The 10497-nt window shown below is 33.2% G+C and overlaps 1 protein-coding gene across 1 annotated transcript; it reads left to right on the top strand.

The window, feature by feature from the left end:
* Positions 1-444: 444 nt before the first annotated feature.
* LOC134281967 (52 kDa repressor of the inhibitor of the protein kinase-like) lies at positions 445-9520 on the top strand. The gene is made up of 2 exons (XM_062764405.1): positions 445-2466; positions 9389-9520. Exons 1-2 carry the CDS (start codon positions 445-447, stop codon positions 9518-9520), a joined length of 2154 nt encoding a protein of 717 aa, XP_062620389.1.
* Positions 9521-10497: the final 977 nt, after the last annotated feature.

Here is a 10497-nt window from a genome sequence, read left to right as displayed (position 1 = left end):
ATCATTTGAATTGTAGATATTTGTACATAAAGCAGTCATATAAAAACAAGTCACACATCAAATTATCAATTTCATCATTTATTTATATTGATATTGGATAGACACATTTAATTTTTCTTGTACTTGCAATATAGATTTAAATCAACCACCCCTTTTTTTGTCTTTGTCAAATTTGGTTTAAAAAATGTTGATAAGATTTGCTGATTACATAACTTTAATAATCCATGTCAGAGACAATAAATAATTTTTTGGGGCTTAAATACAAAAAAAGTCAATCCCAGATTTAAAAAAAAAGAAATAAAAAAAACAAAAAAAGAAGAAATGAAATTAGCTGATTAGAGGAGGGATGGAATATTGATCCAAGTCCCAAGTACCGAACGTAAAATAATAAGCATTGTTGGTGGTTTGCACAAAGAAAATTGAGAGTTGGATGAGTGTACCTGAATGCTGGCTATATTTAAATTTTACAGGTCCTTTGGTACCAAATCTCGGCGATTCCAACCATCTTGGTTGAAAGACCATCATTGGATGCGCTATTCTATTTCCACCGACTCTGTGTTTTGTGCGTACTGTTTCTTATTTGGCAATGCTGATTCGAAAGAAAAATCGTTCTTATCCAGTCCAATGACAGACTGGAAAAATCTGCTATCAATTGCGCGGCGCCATGAAAATTTAGCATTTCATAAGGGTTGTGTAACGGCGGGGGAAGAATTTGTACGAGTAAGTGAAGGGAAGGGAGATACCGTTGTGAGCATGCTATCATCAAGCCACAAAAAACATACTGAGAGAAATAGACATATACTTAAGACAATTATCGAAGTGCTATTACTATGTGGTAGGCAGAACATCCCTATAAGGGGACACACTGAAGATAAGAGTAACTTCATTGCCATCCTTTCTGAATTTGCCAAGAGAGACCCCGTCTTAAGCGACCACCTTGCCACGCGTCACGCGTCACGCTCTACCTACTTATCCCCTGATATCCAAAATGAACTAATCAATCTGCTTGGAAACCAGGTGCGCAAAAACATTGTGGATTCTTGCAGGAATTCTAAGTTTTTGGGCATTATTGCTGACGAATGTACCGATTCCTCTACAAAAGAACAGATGTCTTTGTGCATTAGGTTTCTTGATAGTATCGATGGTTGTCTTGAGATACGAGAAGAGTTTGTTGGCTTTAAATATGCAGAGAGTGTGAAAGGTATGGCAGTTTCCAATATCATCATTGATTTTCTTGCTGAATTGAACCTGAATATTCAGAATCTACGAGCTCAGTGCTACGATGGAGCTGCTAACATGTCGGGGAAATACAGTGGCGTCCAGGCCAGGATACTTCAAGTTGTTCCCGAGGCTTCTTATGTTCACTGCAAAGCACACTCGCTGAATCTTGCATTGATACACAGCAGCAAGGTTATGTGCATTCGAAACATGATGTCAACAGTGCAGGATGTGGCATTTTGTTTTGATTATTCTGCAAAGCGTTTGAAAGCATTCTCCGACGAACTGGCTGAAAACGATGACGTACAGGAGCAGATGGACCGACGAACAAAACTCAGAACACTGTGCGAAACGCGTTGGTCAAGTCGAGCAGATTCACTGTTCACCTTCCGCTCAGCTTTCCCCGTGGTCGTTGCTGCCCTCCAATCACTTGAAGATGCTAAAGATGAGAAGGCATCGCAATACTTAGCTGCTATTTTGAGATTTGAATTTATCATTGCACTAGTTGTAGCGGAACACGTTTTGAGCTCTACAGTAGCCTTAACAAACTATCTTCAAAAAAAGGACATAGACCTTTTAGAAGCAGTAACAGAGGCCAAAGTCGTTATCAGGAGATTAACTGATGAAAGAAACGACATTAGTGTTTGGGATGCATTGTATGGCAGGGCAACTGAAATAGCTGCAGAGCATGACTTGCAGCCATGCGTTCCAAGAAGAGCAGGACGTCAACAACACAGAGAAAATCATCCCCTAAACAACCCGTCGGATTACTGGAGAGTTTCGTTGTATCTCGTCTTTTTAGATCACCTGGTAAACGAAATATCTAGTCGAGTAACAAAGAACGAAGAGAGATTTTTAATTTCGTATTTGCTACCAGCCAAACTGCAAGACCTTACAGCGGATGTTACAGATCGTCTGTACAACGCCTATAAGTCAGACCTCACTAGCAAAGTAGAGTTTGTGGATGAAATAACAAGATGGAGGATTAGATGGAATCTTGCTGGTACCGATACAGGACCGAATAAAATCATCGATCTCCTGAATAAAACCAACAAAGACATTTATCCTGGCATTTTCTGCGTTCTGTCCATTTTCTTGACCATGCCAGTATCCTCGGCCTCTAGTGAGCGTTCGTTTAGTGCGATGCGTAGAGTTAAAAATTATTTGAGAACAACTATGGGAGACGAAAGGATGTCCAATCTTTCTCTGTTGCATGTACAACGTCATATGCCAGTTGACATTGATGCTGTAATTGACAATTTTGTTGCTGTGAAAAACAGAAAAATCAATTTCATTTGAAGGAGAATTTGAATTTTAAAGCAATAAAAAATGATAAAATTTTGTGGATAATCTTTTTAAAATCTTACACTAAATCCTATCAATTTCATATTACATGCACAAGTCATTTTTAATACAACACGTAATACCACATGTCATGACTATGCGTGCAAAATCTGGTACAAAAATTCTTTAAAATTACATCATTTTAAAGATATTTGTAATACAAAATTTAATGTCTATTTCAATATTTTTGATGCTCAGAGTAGTGCAAATGAGTCCTAATATTTCAAAAATTTCTCGGGGGTGACCCCCCGAACCCCCCCAGCGGGAGGGGGCGACCCCCTCCCGCACCTACCCCCCCTCGGCGCTTCGCGCCTCGGTGAAACCTTCGGTTTCATTCTTCGGCCTACACGTTACAATAGTCCTAGCTACGCCCCTGATATTTGTATATATACTTTATGTGTTTCTTGAGATCTATCACTTTTCCTTAACTTCACCTGTTGCATTAAGTGTAGACCTTAAATATGCAAACGAGGCGCAATGTCGATGAATGTACGAAACATTTTTGTTTTCCTTTTGTTATTTCATTGCTTTAAAATCTTGTGAATTTAAAGAATTCAGATTTTCCTATCATTGGCCAAAAAAGTTATTGTCTCCATCGAAAAAAAAGAAAATTTAAAGAACTTCATATGGCAACCACTGATTATTTTCTTAAATTAAATGTTAATAGTATTATATTTTTAAGTATTATATATATTTAAGTATTATTATTATTATATTTTATTGATGCCACTGATTGATAATTTACTGTGTTGCTTATAGTATCATAACAACTGTAGTTAATTGATTTTTATTATCATAAGTACATGTATTTCTTATACTTTATTTATTATTTATCAAAATCATAAGTATTTTTTTATACCTTAGTCATTGTTTGACTACTATATTTCGTGTGTGTTTTTTAATATTATTGCAATGTCATCACTGTATTGAAAACACTGGATCTGATCCCTTTTGCTGTCGTTATTTGATATTTTAAGACAAAGCTGGTTGTCCCTGCTTCTACATTAAAGACACGATTTATCTACCCTGTTCAATGTTTTTCTACCGTATTTAATGTAAACTACTACAAGTGGTATTTATTATCAGTATTATATGTATTTTACATTGTGGTCATTTTTTAACTATTCTAGTCGGTTGATAAGAGTATCATAGCACTCATAGGTGTTATATCAATTTATTCAGTGTTTTATCTCATGTTGTTCAATTTTTTTTTACTGTAGATGTTAAAAAAAAATTAATCTGTTCACCATTAAAAAGCCTTTTTGAAATCAGAACAGTTGCTAAAAACCATTTTAAAAACTATCAATTTTAAAGTAATAGTTCGGAACAAAATTTGTTGTTTTAGTATATTTTTGTAATTTATATACATAGAATTATATGTTGTTTTTAAGATATATTCAAAAAGGTTTATTTCTAATGAGTGCATGTATGTGTAACATTAAAGTTATTCAAAAATTGTAACAGCAAATTAATTTTTTTTTATTTTTTGTTATCACTTGACGGCTTAAGAAGAGTAGAAAGGACCTTTTTCTTCATAATTATTGATTTGTACAATTAAAGTATTACAGCATAAGTACATTAAATTATACAATATTCGATTAAAAAAATATTTTTAAGATTTGTAAGGAAGTGCCTTTCACTTTCATAAATACAACGAGTTATTTTAGCGGTGTGATAATTTTGGCTTATTTTGGCGTTATGATGGTAGCCCGCTAAAATTTTAATCGCTAAAATATTTAGTACTCTTCTTAGTGTTCATCTACAAAGAGCCACTTAAAATAAATTACGCCAAAATTATTAGCATACCTTTGAGCAGGCAAATGGCCAAATTTTACACCTGCCAATAAAACCCGCTACACGGTTTATGCGAGACCAGTGCTAGACAAATTCTTCAAAATCCCGCAGTTCAAATATTTGTAAATTAATGAACAACTTACAGTACAAGTATCTTATCAAACTTGAGGATGAAACATATGGAGATAACGAACAGTATTCAAGATCAAAAGTCCATAAAACAATACAAAATACGAGCAGAGCAAACAGGAACCTCAAAAACATCAGAGGTTGGACCAGGTGCCATGGAGGAGTAAGCATCCCCTGCCGACCAGTCACACCCACCCTTTGCGCCTTGTCATGATCAGGAAATAACGGAAAAATCCGTCGTTAACTCAGTGTATAAATAATGAACTAACAGTTAGTAAGAAAAACGTCAGTCAGCATTAGACTCAATGATAATTTGTATTTGATGACAAGGTCATTGTATCGACCATAGAACTTACGATATGATGATTCTAAACGAGACTGCTGATATTCTTGTTTTATCAAATTCTTTATTAATAATACACCTCGTTTTAGAAATGGTTCATACGTAGAGCATGTTCTTGCGTATCGAAGCAACTGAGATATATAAACTACGTATGCAGGTGGTGAAGGTATATTGCTGCCTAAGTAAGGGAAGTTGACGATAGAAAAGATAAAGTCCTCACGTTTATCATAGAGCTTCGTTGTTAGATTACCATTAGTGTCTTTTTCAAGTAAAATATCCCAGTATGAAACAGGTTGTCAGCCTCTGTGGTATCTTATATCTCAAATTCACCAGGATATTTCGTATCGACAAAGAAATGGAATTTACCATTGTTCATTGAAAGTACGACGTCGATATATCTAAATGTAGTTGTAGATAAAGGGTTGCTTACTCCTCCATGGCACCTTGTCCCGCCTCTGATTTTCTTGGAGGCACGTGTTTGCTCTACTCCTGATTAATATTGATTAAATGAATATGATCTTCCTTACCTTTATATTTCATTTCATTTCAAACTCTGTAAGAAGTACGAGAGCGGAAATTCAAAAATGTCTCTATGGAATACTCAAATATGTTAAGATATTGTAAGATATTCTTGGCTAATATACTTTTGAAAACCTGAAAGATCCTGGTTCCTTAGTAATTCTAGGGTCGCATATATAAACAAGTGGTTACTGATTTCTCCCCCTGATGAAACAATTTAATGCATTCAAAACCAGTTTCTTCTTGTAACGTGTAGTCATTAGCTTAATCTAAAGCTAATATGAAGTTATCTTTTACACAATCCAGAATGGCAAAACGTTTTGGGTCTTGAAAACAAACAAGTTATATATATTAGATCAATATTTCTTGAAATTTCCTGTAACTTCTTGTTCATGGATAATAAATCTATCATACTTTAGGGGATATTCAATTGCTTATTTGTCCTATTACTTGATCCAAGTGGATTTGATCAGAGGCCCCTGCTCTTGTTTCTCTTTGCATGCAGTTTCATTACTAAAGATATTGCTTACAGTTACTTCTTTTTACCTTTTTCCTTGGACCGTACTGTTATGCATAGAAACAATCAATAGCGTAATAGTGTAAAAGAAAATACATGGATGGTACGCTTTTAAACAGCTGCTCATGATTAGTCTAAATATTCACCAATTAAAGAGTACAGATGTCTAGATGTGGTCAGGGTCCCTCTTATTTTTACCATACACTCATGCACATACGTTATTGCCCTCTCTTGAGAAATATATTTAATAAGCAAGGTCGATTATCACATCAAGTATGTCTGAACTCATTATAATTAACATATCTTCTTTCCTTTTACTAGGTATCACATTGTATAGGCAGATCGATGAAAAGGTAATTCTCCAATTTATTATGTAATTTCTTTTAACAGGTAAATAACTTTTGTTATGTTATGATAATAAGAAGTGTTAATAGAACACCCATGAGTCCGTGGTGTTGTCAGAGGCTTATATGGATCGATTATCTGTTAAAAAAGAATGAGCACATTAATGAAGTGGATGGTTTGAGACTCAAGCATAAACATGTACAAAAATTATTAAATGATAATTATATTTAAGAATTTTTTAAAATATTTTTAAAAGGTTAAGATAAGGAACTGCTATCAAACTCAAAAAAAATCTATAAATATACACATTTATGAGCAATGACTTAATGTTAATTATCTTTAAAACTTTATGATGAAAAAGATTATCAAATTGTAATGATTAAAGCATAATCATAAAATGATTGTTCATTTAAAGAATAATTTTAGAATTGCCATCTTTTTAATACCTTAGAAGGGCTGGATGAATTGGAAAAAGAAATTTTTTTTTTAAAATGTTTCATTATATAAATATTGCATGTAGTTGAGTGTAACATTGAAAATTTTCACCCCAAGAAAAGCATTGTCAACCGAGGCGCATACATGCAATATCTATTTTATTATACTGGATGTTTTATACAAATATATATAACAGTGAACCGTGCGCGCATAAATTCTGTGCAGTCGCTATTTTTTGGAATATCACCCGTCGTCAAGCAATGTTGACTGTTGCTATGCTTGAGGGCATGGCTTCATTATTCAGTGGGTAATAGTGTTTTTTTAAAAAATGTTCCTCGACGAATCAGATTCAAGTTATTTACATGAAAGTATAATATCATACACTAGTTAATTAATACATATTAATATCAATATTTAAGTTTGATTTTTCAATTAAAAAAGATCTAACATTAGCTTGTCTTTTCCTTTTCCATGTCGTATTTTGAAAGGGTGTACACTGGTATACTTATTTGACATTTGGAGAGCATCTTCCATGATGAATAATTGGCTAATTCTCATGTTGCTGCAAAAGTAATTATTTTATCTTAAAGAAAGTTATTTCTTTAGGAACAAAAAAGAATTTTTAAAAACTTTAAAATGTCTTTTTTTCATCAAAGGGCATTTAATGTTAGACAGAAAAAGGAAGAGGGGTTATAAATGACACGTGTATGTACAAGTGAAACACGGTAGCAGGTTAAGGTGTAACCTTAGTACACATTCTTTGATTGATAAAGATTACTTAAAGCAAAGTTGAATGGTCTTTTATATTTTATACACGAGATTCACTATTAGTGTAACTATTTATGCCTTTGATTATTTGCTTGTGCCATATATGCACTTAGAATATTTGTATTATTTCTGCGTTTTCATTGATAAATTATTTTTTCTACAATATGTGTTGTAATTGTGTCTTTTTCGAGAAAAAAGGGGGGTCGACTCATGGCTATAAAGGTTTTTCTCTCATATAAGGAGATGATGATATATAATCAAGAGGTAACAAGAACTATTTTACAATAGAGTATAAATGTTTTGGAAAACAATGGATACGAAAACACGCAGTTACAAACATGTAAATATGTGTTACTTGCATGTTGATACACAAGGCGATTAGTGAATTTGACACTAATTATAAATTAATAATTACTTATAATAAAGAAAAGACATAGTTTAATTCATCAATAGATAATATTATTTTTATTTAATTGACATAAAACATAACTTAAAACATCAATTTTTTCACAATTCGTAAGAAGTTTTGGAAGCATTCTTTTTTTCTTCTTCATTAACTTTGATTTTTTTTCTCTGCTCACTGTTTCAGACAACCTGAATAAAAAAGTATTATTTTTACGTTTAAGCGCAATAATTATTGCGATTAAACGCAAAGTTTTGCGATTAAACGCAATAATTATTGCGTTTAAATGCAATAAAAAATATTTCTTTCCCTGGACTGGCCTCAACGGGCTTCCGTATAAAGCAGTTTGACTAAATACAATTTATATTTCCGTGAAATGATTTTGTTGGGCAATTGATAAAAAAGCCAGAAGAAAATTAAACATTTTTACTTGCATTATGTTTCCTTGGAAACGTGGTCATTTTTAAATAATTTAATTTTGTTTGTATTCTAGTCTCTCACTGGCTGATTTCCAAAAAGGAACGCAAATTATTTCTCAATAAATTGGTTTGGTATGGGGGAACACCCCTTGACAACCAGCTGAATCATCTGTATCCATGCAATCCCATCATTTCCAGTCCTTAGGATTCATGGAAAATTCCAGATTTAATAAATGTACCTTTAACTTCAAACAGTAGCACGATCTTACCTCATGTAAACAAACATCATGGCTGCTAGATCTGTGTATCAGTTATTACCTCCCCTTGTTTCACATCACTTCCGTAACTAGAGATGTATTATTGAGCGGCAAATTTGAACTCTTAAAAAGAAGCACAATTTTACACCCACAGTTGTTTAATTATTGTAAAATTAAATTATAAGGAATGGCTCTAATCCTTGGCCAAATTATTCGATTATAACCTGGTTTGGGTCATTTTACGCTTTTTTATAATCTGCTTCGCGGATTATAAAGCGTAAACTGACCCAAACCAGGTTATAATCGAATAATTTGGCCAAGGATTAGAGTCATTCCTTAAATAAATGCCTAAATACTGCTAGAATGGGTAATTATAATGAGAGAACTTGAATTCATATTTATCAAGCCATCTGCTTCAATCTGACAAATAATAATCATTGGATTTCTGCTGGGGTCAATATTTTTATAAGATTATAAGCCCTGCTTAATATATTCTAGGAGAAGATAATGTCGATAATAATTACTCGGGGAATATTTTACGCGCAGTACTGTACATAATTCTATGTAAAGGGTTGGGCTTTTCTTATAAAACTGTATTTACGTATATACATCTCATTTGTCTAACTCATATTTCTATCATCTATTTGTGATTCTGGTCTATTGTATGTTTGAAATACTACACTAGAGCTCTCAGGATTTTATATCACTGTTAATGAGAAATTCATGAAATATATTTATTTTTTTTTTATTATTAATCAAGATATTTTAGGGAAATGGAAATTCTTTGTATTGCAAAATGAACAAATCGTGATTCTTAGACTATCAAATGGAACTTGGCAAAATTGAAAAACACGCAAAAGACGATTGAGGAATCTGATTAGTTTTTGTCTCTTTAAGACAACAAAAGACAATAAAGACAACGCAATGACTGTAGAGGCAGTCAACATTTCGGGAAACGGAACATTGTCAAAAGGAGCTTCGGCTTTGGGTCCTTTCCAGTTTTTATTTGGTTTGCCAATTGCTGTTTGAACTGTATATCAATAATGGTACTAATAAAGAGCAAAAGGCTTAAATTTTCTATCCGTATGCCTGCATTGCAAATGGCCATTTCTGATATGTGCTTAGGTATTAATTACTCTGTGTATTCCAAACAGCATTTTAGCGAGTCCAAATATATTTGTTTCACTAAGAGGTTTCTCATCATAGCGCTTTACGTCATTGGGTCTTTGACCATAACCATCATGAACACAGATAGATTCATTTCACTTCGATTTCCTTTTCAGTATACTAAAATTTGTACATATTTTAATATTGCAGTGGCTTGCCTTCTTCCTGGATTATAGCCATACATTTACCGATTCTGGAAAACAATTTCATATACAAACTTCGTTAACTGATAGGGATTCATTTCAATGGTCACTTGTTGTGAACTTTGGACTTATCTACATAAATCTGGTGGAGTATTGTTACGTCATCAAATGCGTCACGAAGAATGCAACAAAACAAATTCAAACTTCCCTGGGAAACAGACGATGTGTAATAAAGATATCTCTGTTCACGGGATGTTTGGTGTTTTTAACCTTTCCAATGTTTGTCACCAACATGGTGAGCGCTATTCAAGAAGAGCTGGAGAGTGTGTTAATGGCGGTGAGGCTCAGAATGATATTTGCCCTAATGGCGCTTATTAACCCTTTACTTAATCCAGTAATTTATTGTTTTCTGTTTACTGAATGTCGTTTTCAAGTCATCAATATATTTTGTTTTTGGAATAAAACAGTGTCTGAAAGGAATCAAAGAAAAAGAAATATTTTTTTTCTGCTCTTATATGCAACCGTCGGGGTCATCCAATGGTATTATTCCAATGAACAGTCTTAAAAAAGTGAGTAAAAAAGGTCCCTAAAATATGTGTAAGTGGAAGATTTTACTTTATATATATAATTTTATGCAGAATTTTCAACAACAATGAGCAAAAAAATATTGTATCTAGAAATACAGTTATTTGGCCA

The sequence above is a fragment of the Saccostrea cucullata genome, unplaced genomic scaffold (assembly GCF_032062105.1).
Source record: "Saccostrea cucullata isolate Sc308-1 unplaced genomic scaffold, CSIRO_AGI_Scuc_v1 ctg85, whole genome shotgun sequence".
In the NCBI taxonomy this organism is placed as follows: domain Eukaryota; kingdom Metazoa; phylum Mollusca; class Bivalvia; order Ostreida; family Ostreidae; genus Saccostrea; species Saccostrea cuccullata.
This window is presented reverse-complemented; position numbering and strand designations above follow the sequence as displayed.

Bases quoted from the DNA above. Each gene is read 5' to 3' on its own strand.
- LOC134281967 (XM_062764405.1), top strand. From the start codon at position 445: ATGCTGGCTATATTTAAATTTTACAGGTCCTTTGGTACCAAATCTCGG. The intron at 2,467-9,388 runs GTAATTGACAAT...TGTCTCTTTAAG, and splicing joins TGCCAGTTGACATTGATGCT to ACAACAAAAGACAATAAAGA.